The 20,881-nt window shown below is 49.1% G+C and overlaps 1 protein-coding gene across 4 annotated transcripts in view; it reads left to right on the plus strand.

Annotated features, from left to right (window-relative positions):
• The window catches only part of DDX11 (DEAD/H-box helicase 11), a 35,732-nt gene that overhangs the window by 8,723 nt on the left and 6,128 nt on the right, over positions 1-20,881 (plus strand). For all 4 annotated transcript variants that reach the window (XM_054696542.1, XM_037514561.2, XM_037514560.2 and 1 more), the window contains 17 exons: positions 1,535-1,783; positions 2,285-2,371; positions 2,677-2,834; positions 8,188-8,233; positions 9,092-9,199; positions 9,452-9,539; positions 9,945-10,162; positions 11,676-11,828; positions 12,759-12,805; positions 13,152-13,231; positions 14,087-14,131; positions 14,248-14,315; positions 16,699-16,737; positions 17,010-17,121; positions 17,205-17,336; positions 17,793-17,905; positions 20,691-20,763. In XM_054696542.1, the coding sequence (XP_054552517.1) occupies positions 1,535-1,783; positions 2,285-2,371; positions 2,677-2,834; positions 8,188-8,233; positions 9,092-9,199; positions 9,452-9,539; positions 9,945-10,162; positions 11,676-11,828; positions 12,759-12,805; positions 13,152-13,231; positions 14,087-14,131; positions 14,248-14,315; positions 16,699-16,737; positions 17,010-17,121; positions 17,205-17,336; positions 17,793-17,905; positions 20,691-20,763 (1,816 nt within the window). The remainder of the gene's footprint in view (positions 1-1,534; positions 1,784-2,284; positions 2,372-2,676; positions 2,835-8,187; positions 8,234-9,091; positions 9,200-9,451; positions 9,540-9,944; positions 10,163-11,675; positions 11,829-12,758; positions 12,806-13,151; positions 13,232-14,086; positions 14,132-14,247; positions 14,316-16,698; positions 16,738-17,009; positions 17,122-17,204; positions 17,337-17,792; positions 17,906-20,690; positions 20,764-20,881) is intronic.

Below are 20,881 nucleotides of genomic sequence, written 5' to 3' on the forward strand. Positions count from 1 at the left end.
CGTATTACAGGATATAGAACTGCATGGCCTCAGATAACCTTATCCCTCATGTTAACTAGTACCCACCTTTGGTTTTGGAAGATAACTTTGACTATATCCTTAGGAACTTTTTTTAACTCTCTTTTTTTTATGCATACAAGAGCTGGGGTGTAGGCCAGAGGTGGCGGGGAGTGAAGGGATTCACCAGGGACAGAGTGGGGAGCAGAATGGGTGGATTGACTGAAATAGACTCCTGAGGGAAGCAGCGGGTGAGACAGGAGAGGTCTATGCCATGTGGGATAGCTCCCTGGCTGGGGATTGAACACATGCCACAGTGGCTGGTGATAGGTTGATACCCCTGAGACTTTAACCTCTGTATCACCAGGAGGCCCCTCAGCTTGCTTTCAAGAGGGTGCCCCCTCTCGAACCAGGTGTCTGTCCTTGGGCCTTTGTTACGGGGCATGTCTCTGCCCCTGACTCGGTGACAGTTTAGCCAGTGACTTCCCTTTTCATTGGCAGCATAGATCGGCTGTCCCCCCAAATTCTTCTGGGGAGTGCGGTCTTTGCCACTCAGTATTTATGAAAGGCTAAAAGAAATGGTGTATATGAAGCCTTTAAAGATATGTGATCCATTCGTTCTTTAGAAGTGCCCTTTGTCACAGGCCTCCTCATCCCAGGATAATATTAATATTTTTTCTTAATACCATAAGAGGAGCTAGTTTTAATTGCTCATTTATGTACCAGGTATTCTAATCCTGGTGTAAGTATTAAGCTTAATGAGGATTAATTTAGTGCTTGTGGCAACAATATGAGGATGGCACTGTTGCCTTACCCGTTTTGTTGCTGTGGAAACAAGCCTAGAGAGGTCACTGTAAGATGACAGCCCTGGTAAGTGTGAGATTTGGCTCAGCAGCCTGCCTTGCCCAGGCGCCCCTCACCTCTTAACTAAATACATCCGCAGTCACCCTATTTCTGAATGAGATCACATTCTGAAAAACTAGGGATTAGGACTATACCATGAATTGGGGAGCACCAGGCAAACCATAACGAGGACCCACAGGGAAAATTCTGGTCTCTAAATCAAGGGTGTAGTTTTCAGAGCAGGTGGCTTGCTTTTAAGAGGTTTTAACTCTGGGACTCATGGGATCAGTGGGTCTGCTCCTTGGCTGCACCAATGCTCAGCTACACATGGCTCCCCCTTAGCAAGTATGTGGGATTTGTGCTCTTAAGTATGGCCTTAATTGTTTGGGGGGAGGGCTATTTAATTTCTCACCTTCTAATTACATTATGGTAACTTGCAGTACTTAATATCTAACTTGGTAGGCCTCTTTGGAATTATTTTAGGCGCTGTGAGCTGTGTAATTAAATGAAGAACTGTATTTGTGTTCATTTCTCCTAGTTAACTCTCGTGCTGATTCCTTCCCAGACTGGTCTTACCCTCTGATATTTAAAGTCACATCTTTCCTGAAGACTCTATTAAAATGGTATTCCATTTGAGTCATTTGGAAAGCTTTGTTTTTTGTGTTCTATTTCTGAAAACATTTTCCTCCTTTAGGGAAAATCTTTGAGTATCATTTGTGGGGCCCTCTCCTGGCTTCGAGACTTTGAGCAGAAGAAGCGTCAAGAGGAGGCACGTCTCCTTGAAGCGGGAACTGTCCCCTTAACTGATGGGAAGGACCAGTCCCCCCTTCTCTCTGCTTCCTGCCAAGAGAGCCCAGGCCCTCTGAAGCCTGCTGGAGAACCCGATTGGGTCACTCAATTTGTGCAGAAGAAAGAAGAACGGGATTTGGTGGACCGACTCAGGGTGAGGTCTAGGATAACCAGGGGTGGGAGTGGATCCAGGAAGTTGGGCTCACATGGTTATTGTGGGCTGATTTTTGAGATTCAGTTGTCAGTGTTCTCTGCCCTGGCAGTGCCTCTTTGCGTCTCTTGAGTCAATGGTGCTCTGCCCTTGCTGTCTTTTTAAAGCTGATATCAATAGGCTTTCTCTAGACGGAGGTGGCAGATTCCATTCATTACCCACCTGGGAAAGGAACCCCACTGTTGCCATTGGCAACACGGTTCAGCAGCTGCAAGCTCAATTAGGAATGGATGTCACTGAGAACGTGTGGTTTCAGGAGAGAGTACAAACTAATGGCAGTGAGGGCGAGGCTCAGGCGGCTGTGGCAGCAATCTTGAGTGTTGGCTGTTGAAGGGAGACCTGCCTGGTTGAAAAGCCAGGTGACTGAGCAGCCCAGGTGCTTTGTGAAAGGCCAGTTGTGGGGCTCCCTGCAGGAGTTTCCTCTGTGGCTCCTTCCCTCTTTAGGAGGAGCAGGTCAAGAGGAAGAAGCGAGAAGAGCGCCTGCAGCAGATCCGCCACAACGCGCAGCTCAAGTATGCAGCCAAGCGCGTGGTGAGTGTCTTCTGGAGTGACCTGGGTGGTGTCCAGGCACTGTCATTGTCCTTAGGCATCATGGTGGAGCTCCTTTGAGTGGCCAGCACCTCAGTGTCTTCCTGATCCCTACTGGCTAAGTTCTCATCACCCCGCAGTGGAGGAGCTGGAACTGAACACTTGGGGTGTAGCTACCAGTGAGGCTTACTAGCATGTGGTGTGTACATTATCCTTGGTGACAGCCATAGTGCAGCTGAGTTGGTTAAGGAGGGGACACCAGAACTAAGGTTTCTTTGTCTTTTCCCATCTGCAATACCCCTGTAAAGAGACAGGAAGAAGAAGAGACTGAGCGTCTCCTCCGCCTCAGCAAGGAGATGCTGGCCGCAGGAACAGGGGCCGAGCAGCTGGAGCAGCTGGCGTCTGGGGAGGAGGAGCTGGTCCTTGCCGAGTATGAGAGTGACGAAGAGAAGGGAGCAGCTAGTGGGTGAGGCGTGCTTCTGCTCTACCCACTACCCCTGCCCAGTTCTACTCAGGGCTCCTAAGAAACAGCTTCTTCCTCATGCTCTGAGAGGCTGACTTTGTCACAGGCATTGGAAGGGATGGCCTGCCAGCCACCTGCCCCTCTCTCAGCCAGGCTTCTCCTGAGACACATCAGTGACACTGGCAGCCCTTCTCTGCCAGCCTCTGGCTGCACATGTGTTAACACCTTAGCTTCACGACAGTGTGTCTACATGCCACGTGAGGCAGCTACAGCCCAGCAAGGTGGAATGCCTGGCCGAGGCCACCAGGCGAGGAAGCCCAGGAGCTGGCACGTGAACCAGCAGATCGGGCTCTAGATCTCAAGCTCTTAGCTACCTGGCCACACTGTGTAGCATTTATGACAAAGACCAAGTACCCTTAACCTGTGGTTTTCTTTTTACCATAGGCTGATGTTGATCCAGGGTCACAGGCTTCTCATTTCGGAGCTACTCACTAGGAAATAGTCAAGATAACAAGTAGTACCTTCATGACCACCCTGTCCCTCATGAGATCCTCCTCTTTTATTCCGACTTTGATTTCCCTGGTGCCCTCTGAGAGTTTGATCTGGGTGTAGCACAGTTTAGACCCTGAAGCTATTGAACTAAATGAATTAAGACAGACATGAAGTGCCTCAGGGGGGCTTGCGCTTGGTGGAGGGAGATGGACAATACATGTGAAAACTGAGTCCTTATTTGAAATGAGCACATTTACCTAAGAGGAAAACAGGACAGGACAAAGGGGCATCTCCAGGTGGAGTAGTCAGGAGGTGACTTTGGAGCAAGATCTGAAGATTGAGCAAGAGCCGTGCTTGTCAGGGACTGGAGCATGGTGTGTGGGGATGGAAATAGGCTTTGTGTGTTCAAGGAACCGGAAGGGGCTCAGATGCCAAAGACTGAAGAAGAGAGAAGCAGGAGACAAGGTGGATGTCAGTTTCTTCAGGCCTCATAAGCCACTGACAGGTTGGGATGTTGTTCTCCATACATTAGCAAATGGTGGGAAGTTTAAAGGAAGGGAACCCGTTTGGGCATTGGAAGGGCCTGAAGTTAAGTGGCTCTTCCCCAAAGGCATGGATGTGCCTGTAGAGCCATCCCTTTTTGGGCCCCACCTTGGCAGAGGTCTTCTGTTGCTCTCATGGGTACCAAAGGTCGCACTTGTCCCACATTGTTGGTGACACTGTGGTCACTGGGACAGTCTGAGCATAGCTCCCAGAAGCCCACCTCTGGTGAATCTATGCTCCGTCACAGGGTGGCTGCAATGCACCTTCTGACTTCACCTCGGCCACCCAGCGGTCTCATTCCCTGACTTTCTCTTCCAGTTTTATTGAGATATGTGGACATGCATTGTGAATGTCAGGTGGATGGCGTCATGCTTTGATTTATGTATACTGCAAAATGGTGACTGTTGGTGAGGCTCGTTTACACATCCATTGCCTCACTTAGTTAATGTACATGTGTGTGGTGAGGATATTAAAGATCTGCTCATCTTTCAGGTATATGATAGGATATTTTTCACCAGTTACCATGCTGGACATTAGACCCTCATAATTTATTCATATAGTAAAAATGTCCCTTTTGACCACAATCACCGATTTCTCCTACTCCTTAATTCTTTGGGTATTTTTTTTTTTTTTTTTGAATTCCACATATGGGATCATACAGTATTTGCCTTTTTTTGACTTATTTTACTTGGCATAATGCCTTTAGGGTTCATCTGTATTGCCACTTATGTCAGAATTTCTTTTTATGTCTCAATAATGTGTGTGTGTGTTTCTGTCTCCGTGTCCTTGTCCATTAGTCAACAAACACTTAGGTTGTTTCCACAGCTTACCTATTGTGAATAATGCTGCTGTGACCATAGGGGTGCAGGGATCTCTGAGATAATGATATAATTTCCTTTGGATATATCTATACCCAGGAGTGGGATAGCTGGATCATGTGTTAATTTAAAGTAAATGTTGAGAAACCTTCATGCTGTCTTCCAGATGGTGCACACAGGTTCCCTTTCTCCACCTCCCCTCCTGGATCTCATCTTTTTTTTTTTTAAAGATTTATTTATTTATACAAGCACAGGGTACAGTCAGAAGCACGGGAGGGTGAGAGAATTCACCAGAGCCAGAGCAGAGAACAGAACAGGCAGACTGATGAAATACACTGCTGAGGGGAGCAGCGGGCGGCAGGAGAGGTCTGCGCGCCATGTGGGACCCTCACTGGTAGCCAGGGATCGAACCGGCACTGCAGAGGCTGCGGGCAGCTTCGCAGCCAGCACTCAACTGCTGCACCACCGGGGAGGCCTTAGATCTCTTCTATTTTTAGCAGCTATCCCAACAGGTGTGAAGTGATACCTCACTGTGGTTTGATTGGCATTTCCCTAATGATTAGGGATATTGAATACCTATTCATGTATCTTTTGGTCATTTGAATATATTTGAAAAGATGTCTATTCAATTCCTTTGCCCATTTTTAAAGCAGATTATTTGGGGTTTTTTGCTATTCAGTTGTAAGAGTTTTTACATATTTTGAATATTAACTCCTTATCAGATAAATGGTTTTTGCAAATATTTTCTCCCATTTCATAGGTTGCCTTTTCATTTTGTTGGTGTGTCCATTGCTACAGTCCCCCTTGTTTATTGTTGCTTGTGTATTTGTTATCATAGCCAAAAAATCACCACCAGGACTGATGCCTGGGAACCTAGTAACCCTATTTTTATGATTTCGGGTCTTACATTAAGCCTTCAATCTATTTTGAGTTGATTTATGTGTGTGGTGTAAGATGGTGATCCAGTGTTCATTCTTTTGCATGAAATTGTCCAGTTTTCCCAACATGATTTATTGAAGACTGTCCTTTCTCATAGTATAGTCTTGGTACTTTGTAAATTAACTGCCAAAATATAATTTTTTTTTAAGATTTATGTATTTATTTACTTATTTATTTATACAAATACTGGGTACAGTCAGAAGCGCAAGAGGGTGAGAGAATTAACCAGAGACAGAGTGGGGAGCAGAGCAGGCAGAAGGACCGAAGTACACTGCCGAGGGGAGCAGCGGTGGCAGGAGAGGTCTGCGCACCATATGGGACCCTCGCCTGGTGGCCGGGGAGCAGCCGGGGATCTAACCGGCGCTGCAGAGGCTGCGGGCAGCTTCGCAACCCAGCGCTCAACAGCTGCGCCACCGGGGAGGCCCCAAAATATAATTTTTTAAAAAAAGATTTTATGTTATGCATATAAGGACTGGGGTATAGGCCAGAGGTACCAGGGCAGGGCAGGGGTGTGATGAGAGGATTCACCAGAGACACAGTGGGGAGCAGAACAGGTAGATCTAGTGAAACACACTGCTGAGGGGAGCAGACAGGAGACGTCTGTTGTGCCATGTGGGTCAGCTCCCTGGCTAGGGATGGAACTCATGCCACAGTGGTTGGTGATAGCTTGATAGCTCTGAGACTTAACCCCTGCACCACCAGGGAGGCCCCTTGTGAAATTATTTATAAAAGTTAGAGTAGTTGGTGCATTTTAGTGGTAATATGATTTTCATTTTACTGGCAGATCTGTGACCACTATCCCAATTCATGCAAAAAATTTTCAGAACTACCAAGATAGATTCCCAGTATCTTTTACAGCTTTTGGCCATTTCACTTTTCGTCCTCCCACTAACAGCCAAGGTGAGGAGCATGGTCTTCAAGCCCCGCAGCAGTGATAATTGGGAGACTTCTATATTCATTTAAAACTTTTTAGAAGAAAAAAATGGGCCACAGTGATAAAGGTTTGTGTCATGAGTGTTTTTCACCCTCCATAAATCACCTCCTGCCTCGTCTTCTTTCACTGAAGTGCTTTGCAGGATCCAGAGGGAAGAGGAGTGGCCTCTCTGGTGGGCGGGGGCTTGGAATCCTGCCCCTAACCACAGATTTCTGGACTGAGACCAGAACTGCAGACCCTTCCCAGGGCTGAGATTAGACTGTTTTGTTCCTCCTGCTCTGGACAGTATGAGTACTTTGTCAGCCCTCCCCTGCCTGCCTCCAGGATTGCTTGGCCACTCTTCTGCCTTTTCCCCAGAGCCCTCTGGGCACAGGGGTAGTGAACTTGAATGGAGATGGACAATGTTGGAGAAACAAGGTGCTCCTGAGGGTTCAGGCCAGAGCCATTAATCCTGCAAATTAGCTTCCATTCCATCTGATGGCTTCCAATTTTGAGAGGCATGATCCTCTCTGAGGACATGACCGGTTCTGAATATAAAGTTTTTACTCTTCATTTCATCACACATCCAGCTACTCACCTGGCTCCTGCTGACTTTGTGCACCACGTGGCATGTGATTTCAGTCCAGGCTCACTTTACTGACGAGGAAACCAACCTTAAATAACTCTAATAGACCATGGTAATTAGCATTTTTACTTAAATTTCTTGGAGAACAGGAAAACTCGTGATGTTCATGTGAAAGATTATGTGTTTTCTAAGGAGTCTAGACTAAGGTTGACTAAACATACAGCCGTGAAATGCAGGGCTGACCTTCCTCCCCGCCCCCCGTGCTGATGGGCTCTGAATTCACATCGCTGGGGAGGACACTGAGGCACCATGGGGAAAGGGATGTACCTGGGTAGGATCAACAGCATGTTTACTCGCTCACCGGGTACAGTGTCACTCAGGACATGAACCTGAAGCTTTGCCTCATGCTTGGCTGAGTTGGACCCCGCGCTCTGCAGAAATAAGGCACATCCATTCCTGTCTGTAGACATGTGGCCTGGTGGGCAAGACAGAAAACAATCCTGAATGAGATTGGGTATCCAAAGAGCAGGGGCCGTGGCAATGTGTCGCCAGCCAGCCAGCCTACCAGGGGTGGTCACAGAGGGCAGAGCAGGCTGACTAGAAGTGGGCTCGGTGAAGGGAGGAGGTGGGGTGGGGAGATAGGGAGAGCGCATTCTGGGCACAGGGAATGGCACGTCCACGGCTGAGATGATAAAGAGCCACTTTGTCATGGAAAACTGGGAAGTTCACCCTCCTAGCTGGAGGGTGGACAGTAGCCCTTGATGCCCAACAAACATTGAACCTGGGCTTTGCACATCCTGCACCCCTTTCTTTTGCTTAGGCAACAGCAGAGGGTGGGGGTGTTATTTGATGGTTGGGGGCGGGGACTCAGCTCCTGCTTGGGTGAAACCTTATCTCTGGTTGTGTCTGCCTGTCTCCTGCTTGGCTCAGTTGTTGACCTCTGAGGGGAGAGACTTCTTCCTGGTTCATGTCCAGGCCTGGTATCCGGCATGTAGTGGATGCTCAGTAAATGTTTTTTTTAGTTGACTTGAGATCACTGAGAAGACTTTCTTCTGTTTTCTGCAGAGTGGATGAGGATGAGGATGACCTGGAGGAAGAGCATGTAACTAAGGTAAGATGCTATGACCTTGTTGTGCTGTTCTCTTCGCACTTGGGACAATGCATCCCTCCAGCTGTTCGCCACTCTCCTGTCAAAGAAAGGCCTTCAACCCACAGTCTCCCATACTCAGACCTTAGTCTCTAGGTGCTCATTTGGCAGGTTGGGTGGGTACCTGGGGAGATCTCTTGAGGGTGAAACTTGGGCTGTGTGCCCAGGGCCTCAAGGAGCAGCTGGCTTGGGGCAGGGTCCCATGGTTTCTGCCTCCCTTGGGCTGGGCGGAGGTGAGCAGGAGTGCTCCGCTCCTGGATCTTGGCTGGCGTGTTCTTCTCCTGTGTTTCCATTTACATGGCGTGCACTGAGGTATGTGTGGTTCCGACACTTCTTAAGTTTAAAAATGTGGTTTCATTCACACAAGACTTATTTTCTCTGTTAAAATTAGCTATTTTCTCCTTTTTTGTTTTTGTTTTTTTTCCTGTTCAGCTTAGCCTCCTCCAAGCCCTTGGGGGGTGTGTATAGAGTAACCCTCCTCATTGCTCAGAATCTTTGGAATATTTTCCATATCAAGACCAACATTCAGGGGAAATACCCTTTCCTAAGATGGGCATGTTCCCCAAAGAGGGTAGATGGGAAGCTGAGCATGACTGATGCAAGGAGACCCATCTTGTGGGTGTTCTCTTGAACTTCTGAAGCTGTGGGTGCGGGGCGAGTCCCTGCACCCCCACCCGCTGAGAGGCTCATGGGAGAGAGCGCTCTTGACGTGGGTATTTGTGCCTGTTCTCCCCGTTCCCGCAGCCTATTAGGCCGTGATGTGCAGAAGATACTTGGAGATGTTCTAGTCTCTTTGAACTCCTCTGCTTTTCCTCTGAGCAGATTTATTACTGCAGTCGGACCCACTCCCAGCTGGCCCAGTTTGTGCATGAGGTGCAGAAGAGCCCCTTTGGCAAGGACACCCGGGTTGTCTCCCTGGGCTCCCGGCAGGTAAACAGAGGCAAAGTGTGTCTGCCCAGGTGCATCTCACACCTTGCCCTGGGCCTGTCTTTCCTCTTCCAGGCATGGAAAGGTGTGGGTCCCACTGAGGCAGGCCATGGTGGAAGTAGGGAGTCCTTTCCTTGAAACTTCCTGGTCTTGGGGAAACGGAGAAGGCTGGGCTGGGTAGCCCTGGTGGGTTATTGTATTTATGTCACTCAGCCAGCGCCACTGACTCTTCCTTTTTCCCCCTCTGCCTTATAGAACCTTTGTGTAAATGAAGATGTGAAAAACTTGGGTTCAGTGCAGCTCATTAATGACCGGTGCATGGAGATGCAGAGAAGCAAGCACGGTACCCCCCGTTCCACTGGGATGTATGTAGGAAGAGCCTCTGAGACCGTAGCCTTGGACAGTGTGGGAAAGATTGTGGGTGGAAGGGGAGGTAAAGGCAGCATTTTGCAGGGAAATGATGGCTGAGCAGACAGACCCTGGCTCCTTCCTAAAGTTCCTCTCCCTGGGAAAAGGAGTTCTCAGTCTCCGTCAGCATCTAATCCAAAATCCTGACCTTGAGATAAGAGAATCCAAAATGGGCTTTTTCTAGAGAATCCAAAATGAAATACCAGAGAACCAGAAGCATTCCTTGGACAGGTTTTATAGGCTCTGCCTCACGGAAATGGGTCTTAACAGGATAGAACCTGGTCCTGTGGACAGTTACTGTTCTCTCTGCCTGGCCCCCCTTCTGCCTGTGCCACCTCAGGAAGCAAGATCAGAGCTGAGGAAGAGGAGGTAGAGAAGCCCAAGCGGAGCCGGCAGGAGCAGCGTGCCACCTGCCCCTTCTACAGCTACGAGCAGCTGCAGCTCCTCCGAGACGAGGTCCTGGTGGAGGTGAAGGACATCGAGCAGTTGGTGACCCTGGGGAAGGAGGCCCGGGCCTGCCCCTATTATGGGAGCCGGTTTGCCATTCCAGCAGCCCAGGTGAAGACTCTGGAGGGCTCGGCTGTAGCTCTTGACTTTGCTGTGGCCTGGGCCCTGAGGGATTCCTTAGTCCTTTCAGTTGGGAAAGGTGACCAGCCTTGGTTGGACTGGCTGGCACACTGCACACTAATGGCACATCACCCCTCTCTCCAGGTATGTGGGGTCAGAGGTGGCCCTAGGTCCCTTGGTAGCTCTGGGCTGCAGGACAGTTGGCATTATTGGGGGACAGCAGATAAGAGCCAGGAAGGAATGTGTGTTCCTAGTGCCCTACGAGTGATGCCAGGGAGAAATGGGGAGTGGGTGAGGGAGTGGCAGACCATTGCCATACGACCTTTCAGAGTGACTATTCCTGCCTTGAGCACTTAATGCAGCCCATGAGCTCCAGTCTTGTCTGGACTTGCCATAATGAGTATTAACTTTAAATAGAAAAACTGAATTTAAGAGATTTTAAATGATAGCATTGTCTTTGTGGGTGCGCATTAACTGTTTCCTTGCTACTTTCTTAATTTGTGTGGCTTTTGGAAATAGGAGGTCATTGGTGGAGAATCCTGTATAATTAAGAAAAAGTTTAAGCAGATCTTAAAAAGATACAAGGAACTGTTATAATTTTAATGGTGGTTAGATGCTTCTGAATATGCCGCTGTGTGTGGTCACTCAGAGGATTCCAGGATCTGCCCAGCCCTCACAGTCGTCTCATGACTTTCTCAGGGCCTGTGCCACAGTGCAGTGCTTGTGCAGTAGACACTTGTGTGCAAATATAGTAAGATGTCATGAAAATTTGTGTGATCCTGATATTTCAAGGTCTTTTCACCTTGATTTTGTTCTTATAGTGTCCTAGTAAGGCAGTATTACTTACTTTCTACACATGAGGACAGTGGAGCCCAGAAATGTTAACTGAATTCTGTTTTCTCATAACAAGAGAGTAATGGAGCCAGTTTCTAAACCTAGGCCTTAAGTTTCAGATTTCTGCATGTTTACTTTCTCACGATTCTTTCAACTGGGAAATCATCAAGACGACATCTAAAAAAAATTTCCACGGTGCATTTGTGTTACCCTGAACTCTCATTTAATAGTATGTTGAGCCTATTTTGCAGTTGAAGAAATGGTGAGAGATGTTAAGTGACTTGCCCAGAAAAACAAGGCTAGGAAAATCACTTCAGGACAGAATCCAGGGCTGCTTTCTGGCCAACTGGTAGTTTTGATGATGTTTGAGGAAACTGGTGCCGTGGGGCATGGACAGGCCTAAACCCCAGTAGTTCCACTTTCCTTCCCCTTCCCTTCCCCCACCGAGGGTCTGTCAGACGCCAGATCGGCTCCAGTTTTTACCGTTTTGCTGTTTTAACTTTGATCTACGTAAAACTTGCAAGGAAAGAGTGGCTCGAAGCATAGCACTGTGCTGTATTTTCTCTCGAGTGTCGCTGCACATTCTGGGCAGGCAGTAAAACTTTTCACATCAGGAACTTGAGTCGGCTGGGCAAACTTGTTGCTCAGGTGGCTGCATCTCCTCCTCCAGCTGGTGGTGCTGCCCTACCAGATGCTGCTGCACGCAGCCACCCGGCAGGCGGCGGGCATCCGGCTGCAGGGCCAGGTGGTGATCATCGACGAGGCACACAACCTGATCGACACCATCACCAGCATCCACAGCACCGAGGTCAGCGGTTCCCAGGTAGGTTGGCCGCTCTGAGCTGGGACCTGCCAGGAGGCAGAGCAACAAGATCTCGCTTCTCTGAGAGCCTGGACCTGGAATGCCTCTGGAGATGGGGCTTGGTTGAGGCTGCACTGAGGCCAGGCAGTGACCAGCCAGGTCAACTCGGGCTTCCCAGTAGATCTGAGAACTGTGGAGACCCAGCTCAGTTCACGTGGCTCATCGCCTTGCTCTTCGCTAGCCTATGTCATCTTGAGTCCCTCCAGCCCTGGATGCTGCCAACTCGTTCTCCGTAGCCCAGGGTGGTGGCATGAGAGAAGCACGGGTCCTTGTGTGACTGGATGTTAGTATTGATGATGGTTTGGGGGATTTAACTGAGGAATGCTCAAGATTCTGGAAGCTACTGTTTATAACCTATGAATGTGCCTATTACAGCACCACATGGGGTTTTCATCTCACGGTGGTGCTCTGCTTCTATTTCTGCCTCTCATCTTCATAACATCGAGCAGGTAACCGACTTTACATTGAACCTGATGATTCATAGGTGTATGAATCACAGCAAATAACGTGAACCTGAATTTCTGACCCTGAAGCCCCTGTGACAACCCCTCTGTCCCCCTTCAGTAACCAAAGCTTGGGTTGGTCTTAGCCCAGGATGTGATGGTACCTTGAACTAGCACTCCGAGTCAGCAAGACATCTTTTCCAACTCAGTAAGGAATTACAGGGAGATTGAATTAACTGAGAGGTTCAGCCTTTTGCTCTTGTCCCTGACCTCAGGGCCTTTAAGATGCACAACCTTTGTTTCTACCAGCCCTGCTTTCCTCGCCTTAATCGCCAACTGTGTTCTGGGCTGGCTTTTCTAGGTGTAATCTGAGATGTCACTGGCACACTGTTGATGGCATGCCCAGAGCCTAGACTGCCTTCTCATCCATTCTCTTATCTCTCTCCAGCTCTGCCAGGCCCATTCCCAGCTGCTCCAGTATATGGAACGTTATGGGTGAGATAGTACCTCCTGAGGGGTGGGGGGAACATTCCACTCAGCTTCAGCAGCCCCAAGTCAGCCTCTGGGAGGAAGCTCTAGGGTTCCCTTTCTGACCCAGGTTCAACTCGTGTGGACCAACATAATACTCACCTCATGGTTCATCATGGTGTATCCACGTGAGCCGAGGATGCTCAGAACTGGTGGTGAAGGCCTTGGGCCACAGCTAGCCTTTCTTTCTGGGAGAAAGTATAGCTTGTGATCAGTTTTAGAGACACCAAACAGAAAAGCCTCGGGGTGGAGGAATTAAAAGGGAAGTTACTGGTGGAGTACTTCCTTTTGATGTCCATGGGTTTTTCCTCAGGAAGCGTCTAAAGGCCAAGAACCTGATGTACATCAAACAGATCCTGTATCTGTTGGAGAAGTTTGTGACTGTGCTCGGTGGTAAGCCCCTGCCTGCTTGGAGGAGCTAGGCCCAGAATGAAATCCCTAAGTTCACAAGACTCTTCCCTGGTCGTCAGTCAAGACACCAGTGTTCTCCAGTTTGTCATGGCCATCGATTTGGGAAGTTATTTTTATAGCTCAGTTAAATTAGTCTGACTGTAAGTCCTTTTTCAGAATCCTATTCTGAATCCTTTTATTTAGCCAGCCCCTGCTCCAGGTCAAAGTGATAAACTATGATGTCAGCATAAATGTACGGCAGTCTGTACACACTGACCGTCCTGTGGGGTGCTAAGGAAAGCAGCCCTGCATGCGGACCCTCATTCTTGGACTTCAGAGCACGGAAGTCACCTGCCTGTGGCTGGTGAACTTGGGAAGAGGGACTGGAGTTCTGCCCTGGGTCCCACGTGACTCTGCACCAGTCTGTGCCACATCCCTTTCCTTTCCTACATGGCAGTTCCTTTGAAGACTTTATAGCAGTTGAAGCTTCAGACAACTGGGCTAGGAGGGAAGGTTTTTTTCTGGAGGGCTTTCGCCTCCTGTTGGACTTTACTTCCATGCCTGCCTTGCCACTGATCAGCATGTAGCTTGGGCATCTGCTGCATGAAATGGGGTGGTCGCCCTGCCCATGCCTCCTTGGAGGAGCTGTGACAGGACTGGGAGCACAAGGCTTTGGCTCCGCAGGCAATGTGCATCGGTCACTCTCAGGCTTCCTTGGCCCTCCTGCCCCCTCTGTGGGCTGGCTGTGTGGGTGCTCTAAGTAGGGGGAAAAAATGCTCTTCAGAGCGTCATGAGAAGGTAGTGTTGGGAGGGGAGCAGAGGCCCACCATCCTGACCTATTTGAATTCTCCTTTTTAGGGAATATAAAGCAAAACCCCAACACACAGAGCCTGTCGCAGACAGGTAAGAGGGCTACCCTCAGACGGCCAGGGGCGCCTTGACAAGTTCCTGAGTTCACCTCTGGGACCTGGGAGTCAGTCTCCAGAGTGAGGATTCCAAGGCTCTTTGTTCATGCGCAGGGACAGAGCTGAAGACCATCAATGACTTTCTCTTTCAAAGCCAGATAGACAACATCAACCTGTTCAAGGTAGGGTTTTCATCTTTTTAATGTCAACCTATCAAATGTCCTTCTTGTCACTGGCTGTGGACAGAACACTGTTAAGATTATGGAAGAAACAAAAAAGGCAAATTTACTTCTGTCCTCAAGCACTTGAGAGGATCTACAAATATATGGAAAGTACTTACTCCTTCAACAAAAGAACATGTCAGCAGGAAAAACAATCCTCAGTCTCTGGTTGAAGGGTCCTAAGGGTGGCTGAGAAAAAGGTGCCTTTCCTTATACCTAATCAGCACAAGTGGGGATCCCCAGGTCCTCTGCCTTCCTCCATCTTCCTTCTGGCACAGTCTCCAGGATTTTTGAAGTTAATTTCATGAGCATGTTCCTGCTATTAGACCAAAGTGGATGAGCACGCAGTAGGGCCACGCTGCTTGACCCTTCTCGTTCTCCCCTGCTGGCCTCGGGGTGATAACTTGCTTTGGGTCTATATATATATGCCTTCCCAGAATTGGGGTATAGTTTTCATCGTATAACTCACAACCTCAGTGACTGGAGTTTGCTAGCAACACAGAGCACTTGCTGTGTTCCAAACTGGACCGGGTTCTGTGACACCAAGGTGGGGGATGTACCATCACCAGCCAGAAGCTCAGGAAGCTGAGGTGCCAGAGAGGTTACCTTCCAAGGACGCTGCCCACACAGGAATGAGTCAGCAGAGTGGGGCAGAGCCAGTGTGAATCCTTCTTTCTTTACTTTTTCTTTTTTTTCTTATTTTTATTTTTTAAAGATTATTTACGTATACAGGAGCTGGTGTACAGGCCAGAGATTCAGGGGGTGAGAGGATCCACCAGAGACAGACTGGGGAGCAAACAGGCAGACTATCTGAAATACACTGCTGAGGGGAGCAACGGGTGAGACAGGAGAGGTCTGCCTCGCCATGTGGATTTCTCCCTGGCCGGCCAGGGATCGAACTCGTGCTGCAGAGGCTGTGGATTGCTTCATAGTGCGGTGCCTAACCCCTTGCACCACCAGGAAGGCCCCTTTCTTTCTTTGCTATTCTGCTTGACCTTTTTCTTTAGACCAGCTTGCCCTGTCTCCACAGTGTCCTGCCCACCCACCTGCACTCAAGCTAGTCCCACTGCCTCAACCCACAGTGCGGCTTCCCTGCTTCCTTTGGCTTCTTGCCTTCTTCCTGCTCTCCTTGGCTCCCCCCACCCCCTATCTTCTACAACCTGCAATCTAGTAAATTTCCTTTTCATTTTTTAACATCCACACAACCTCTGTGCCACACTTTTTCACAGATCGTGAATCAGGGCAGTTAGCCAGCGAGCATCAACCGAGCACCGCGTGCCAGGCGCCGTCCTGCTAGACATGCATTTTTTTTCTTTAATCTGTTGGGAAACAAATACAAGTAGAATATCAAAGAATGTTGTATAATTTGTGTAATTTCTTCCGGAAGTACAGTTTTTTTTTTTTATTTTGAAGGGAAATGCTCATTGCCCAATGTGTTTGTCTTCCCCCAGAATAAAAATGGCTTTGTTATTATTACTGATTATTACTGTGTGCCTTTGTGATAAACTAGAGAGTACGACTCACCTGAAATTTGATCACCTGAGAATATTTCTAATTTGTAAATTTCTTCCCTAATGTCTCATTATGCACGGAGATAGAAATTAAAATTTTATATAATATTCCACATCCCATTTACCCCAACACCGCCCTTTAACTTCAGAACCGTCACTTCATTAATTAATGTCTGCTAGTTTTTATATTGTACTTTGCTCATTATGCCCAATATTTGTCATTCTGACTTGCTTTGCTACACCCAATTCCCTCGAATGCCTTCGTTTTGCTGTAATGGCAGTGTTTCATAATCGTTATGGCTGAGTAGTGTGGATGGGCCACGTCTTGGTCCATTATCCTAGTGGCAGCCATAGTGAGTCTGAGTGGAAAGCTAGAGCTCTTTTCAGAAATCTTGAAAGTCTCCAAACTCCTCCTCTTGCATTCCAAGCTACTCATTTTGTACATACCCATGAAACATACTCCAGACAAGCTCCAGGCTTTACCTCCTCTATGCTTTTACTTGTAGCATTTTTAAAAACTAACTTGATCCTTCAAGATCCAGTATAGATATGTCACAGTGAGGGGTACATAACTGCCACTGAGCACCTTTAGAGAGGGTCGGATGTTTTGATGAGGCCTGAAGCGGGATGCAGTCCCTCCCTTGCAGGGCCCTGTGCTGTGTGGGGCAGCGGGAGAGGTGTGACCTCAGAAAGGCGCTTGCACATGGCTGGTCACGGACTGGGCTCCGCGTGAGGTGGTGGTGGGTCGTGCTCTCTGGGGTTTAGAAGGCGGCGGTCTCTTCTCCCAGCTTGCTGAGGTTTCCCACATGCCTACAGAAGGTTTGGTTTTGCAGGTGCGGCGCTACTGTGAAAAGAGCATGATCAGCAGGAAGGTACACACCCCTCTTCTGGGGGTCCTGGGTGGAATCTGGACGTGCCCTGCTAGCTGCCCTCACCAGGCCTTTCTCCTGCCCTCTGGAAACCACAGTCCCCTTTGTCTCCACTCCTTTCTCTCTAGAGCCACTTTGCTGGGGTGCAGGGCACTTGCCAGGCTGCTGGGGGGAGGCGTAAGCTGTGGCTCTCAAGCCTAATGAGGTCTCTTGTCCCCGCTTCCCTCTCACTGCTGCTGCCCTCATGCCTCCCCTCGCTCTTGCCCCGGTTCCAGCTCTTCGGCTTCACAGAGAGGTACGGCACGGTCCTCACGTCCTCCAGGGAGCAGCCCAGACTGGCTGGGTTTCAGCACTTCCTGCAGAGCCTGCAACCTGGGGTGACTGAAGGTGAGCCTGGGAGGCTGGCTGCAGGGAGGCCTTCCCCCTTCCCTGTGGCCCCAGAGCCTCTGCCTCCCTCCTGCTCTGTGCAGCTCCTGTGGGCCCTGCAGAGGAGGGAGAGGCTGGGGCGCCACGGCCTGCTTCCCCGCTGATGCACATCGAAGGCTTCCTGGCAGCGCTCACAACCACCAACCAGGATGGCAGGGTCATCCTGAGCCACCAAGGTAACCCACAGAGGACTGGCCTGGAACCAGGAGCGGGGGCGTGTCAGCATTCTTTGCTGCTATCCTGGCATCTCCCCGGGAGAGGGTGAAGAGTCAGGAAGTAGCGCTCACTGGCCCCCTGTGGCTGGGCAAGAGGTAGAGATGGTGGGAGGGCTGCTGCCTAGGTGCTGGGGTAGTGGGCGGCCGCAGGCAAGGTTCTGGGAGGAGCCGTGCAGCCCTCTGGGTGTGGGGAGGTGGGCTCTGCTTTGAGTCTTGGTGCTGTCACCTATGGGTGGTATGACATGGACCAGTTTCCTTCTCTCCACTTATTTTCTCATGTGAAGAGTAATAGTGTCTACCTCAGAGGTGGTCCTGGAGATGAAATAGGATCCTACTGGGGATCCCCATTGTCTCAGTATTTATTGGGCTGCACCCTGCCTGCCTCCTCCCCATGTAGCTTTTATCTGTCTCTTTCAGACACCCTCAGTCAGAGCAGCCTCAAGTTCCTGCTCCTGAACCCCGCTGTGCACTTCGCGCAGGTGGTGAAGGAATGCCGTGCGGTGGTCATTGCAGGGGGCACCATGCAGCCGGTGAGACCCCATGCCCAGCCTCTGTGTCCTGCTGCCAGGACAGGATTGGGCAGGATGCACAGCAGGTCTCTTCCCCCTCCTCTGGCCTCCAAACCAGGAAGGGGTTGGCCTGAGCAGACCAAGCAGTGGCCACCAGGTGGCATCGCAGTCTTCTCTCACTGCCGGTCACTAGGGTGGGAGGGCACTGCCTCCATAGCCACAGGAGCCAACTCTCCTGGGAGAAAATCCTTCCCAGGGCCTCAGCTCTTACTTGGGTGCCTCAGTGCCATTCCCTTCCTGAGTGCAGCGTAGGTGGGACTTCTATTTTATATGTATTTTCTTTGTAGAAAGTAGCAACAAGCAAAAATGGGGTCAATAACAGGTCATAATTCCATGAGCAAAAAGATTCATTTTGGTGTATATCATTATAATCTTTCTCTGCATAGTTTTTCAAATATACACACGTATTTTTTTTATTAAAGATTTATTTATGCATACAAGAACTGGGGTACAGGCCAGAGGTGGGGGGGGTGAGAGGAGTCACCAGAGACAGAGTGGGGAGCAGAACAGGGAGACTGACTGAAATACACTGCTGAGGGGAGCAGCGGGCGAGTCAGGAGAGGTCTGCTTCACCATGTGGGCATCTCCCTGACCAGGGATCAAACTCGCGCCGCAGAAGCGGCAGACAGCTTCACGGTGCTGTGCTCAACCCCTTACACCACCAGGGAGGCCTGCACTTGCCTTTTTAGGCCTAATGCTGGGCTTGACATTCTTTTTTTTTTTTGTTGACTTGGTCTTATTGGTTGCAGTACACCCTTCTGGTGCTGCAGTGGCTGCAGTCTTCGCAGGTTGTATCTTAACCCCTTGCGCCACCAGGGAGGCCCTCTTGCTGCATTTTAACTAATTACTTTTTTGCTCTGTCCCACAGTATACTTAGTTTCAAAACTATCACAGCCAATCCAATATCACTTCTGACCATAAAAGTACTCACTGAAGCTGCATGTCTTTGCCCTTAGCCTGTATCCCACTAAGGATGTGTGGTCACTAAGGACATAAAGTCACGTGAAGTGAGGATTTTTCTGTGCACCTGTGTTGTGAATTTGATACTGTGAGGCTCTTGGTTTCAGTTTGCTTTCATTTTAGTGTTTGCCTTTTTATTTTTTTTACTTAGCTCTTTTACAATGTAAAATGTACATGGTTCAATATCAAAACAGTTTAAGAAGATAAAGCTAGAAAATCTCACGTCCATCCTGTTCTCCATCCTCACAGTCATCATTTTTATTAGCTCCTGGTTTGACTTTCCATTGTTTTTTTTTTTTTTTTTCAATTTTTTCGCAAAAGAAACAAATGTGTGAACTCTTGTTATTTCCTCCCCTTTTCCACTTAGTCAAAGGCAGCATAATGTTTCTAGTTACCCCTGTTCCTGGTGATCGTGCTGCATCAGTGCGGCACTGCAAGTCCTGTTTGGTGGGTGGAATGTAGCTTACTCATCCGTCCGCTCTTGAAAGGCAGCCTTCCTATCGCAAATGACTTCACAAAAGGGATCTCCCTGGTGGCGCAGTGGGTTAACTGTCAGCACTATGAAGCTATCCACGGCTACTGTAGCAAGAGTTCGATCCCCAGCCAGGGAGCTGACTCACATGGTACAGCAGACCTCTCCTGACTTGCTTGCTGCTCCCCTCAGCAGTGTATTTCAGTCGATCTGCCTGTTCTGTTCCCCACTCAGTCTCTGATGAATCCTCTTGCCTCTCTTCACCTCTGGCCTGTACCCCAGTTCTTGTATGCATAAATAAATCTTTAAAAACAAAACAAAAAAAAGTGACTTCACAAAAACTGCCCCGGTGCATGTTAGGTAGTTGATGGAGCTCTGTCTTCAGGGAGACTCCTAGATTCAGAATTGCCAGGATAAATGTTAATCTAGGGTATTATCAAATTGCCTTCCAGAAGGAGCTGTATTGTCCGTCCCCAGCCACGTGTCATAGTGCCCGTTTCTCCACAAAGTGGTCACACATACAGGTTTTTCACCTAGCAAATAGAAAACTTTATTTAAAAATACAAATTCACATGTCCTCCCCCTGGAGATTTTTTTTTTAAGATTTATTTATGTATCCAAGAACTGGGGTACAGGCCAGAGGTGTGGGGAGGGGAGTGAGAGGACTCACCAGAGACAGTGGGGAGCAGAACAGGCAGATTGACTGAAAGACACTGCTGAGAGGAGCAGCGTGTGAGTCAGGAGAGGTCTGCTGCACCATGTGGGTAGCTCCCTGGCCAGATGGGGGATCGAATTTGTGCCGCAGTGGCTGCGGGTAGCTTCATAGTGCTGCGCCTTAACCCCTTACACCACCAGGGAGGCCGCCCTCCTGGAGATTCTTGTTCTGTGCTTGGGGATGGGGCCTAGCCATGTATGTATATTTTTTAACTCCCTCGTGATTTTTTTTTTGAAAATATATTTATGCCTACAAGAGCTGGGGTGTAGGCCAAAGGTGCGGGAAGGTGAGAGGATTCACCCCCTCTGGTGATTCTGACATGTGGCCAGAGTAGAACTGCTGTGCCATATTTGCCGAATTCCCTTGGCTATTCCCAGATAGTGTCAATGAGGTTGCCAGTACTGGATGTCATCACATTTTATTTTTTGTTACTCTGTTGCCATCCTTTCCTTTTACCTCATTTTTCTGTTCTCGTGTTCTTGCTGTCTCCTTGCCCAAGTCTGTCTTCCCTAGTGATTCTTTCATCCCCTCCCTGCCAGGGCCCTTGCCTGCTCAAGCTTGGGGTTCCTGTCAAAAAGCCTTGACGTTGTGGTCTGCAGGTGTCTGACTTTCGGGACCAGCTGCTGACATGTGCTGGGGTGAAAGCTGAGCGAGTGGTGGAGTTCTCCTGTGGTGAGGATCCAAGCCGGGGTGGAGTGGGTTGCCCGTCAGGCCCAGGGACTGAGGAGACCACATGATGGGAGCCTTACCCTTTGCTTTCTGTGGGCTGACTTACCTTCATGCTCTCATG

This window comes from Talpa occidentalis, unplaced genomic scaffold (genome assembly GCF_014898055.3).
Source record: "Talpa occidentalis isolate TD23 unplaced genomic scaffold, MPIMG_talOcc4v2.1 talOcc4.16, whole genome shotgun sequence".
NCBI classification, from domain to species: Eukaryota; Metazoa; Chordata; class Mammalia; order Eulipotyphla; family Talpidae; genus Talpa; species Talpa occidentalis.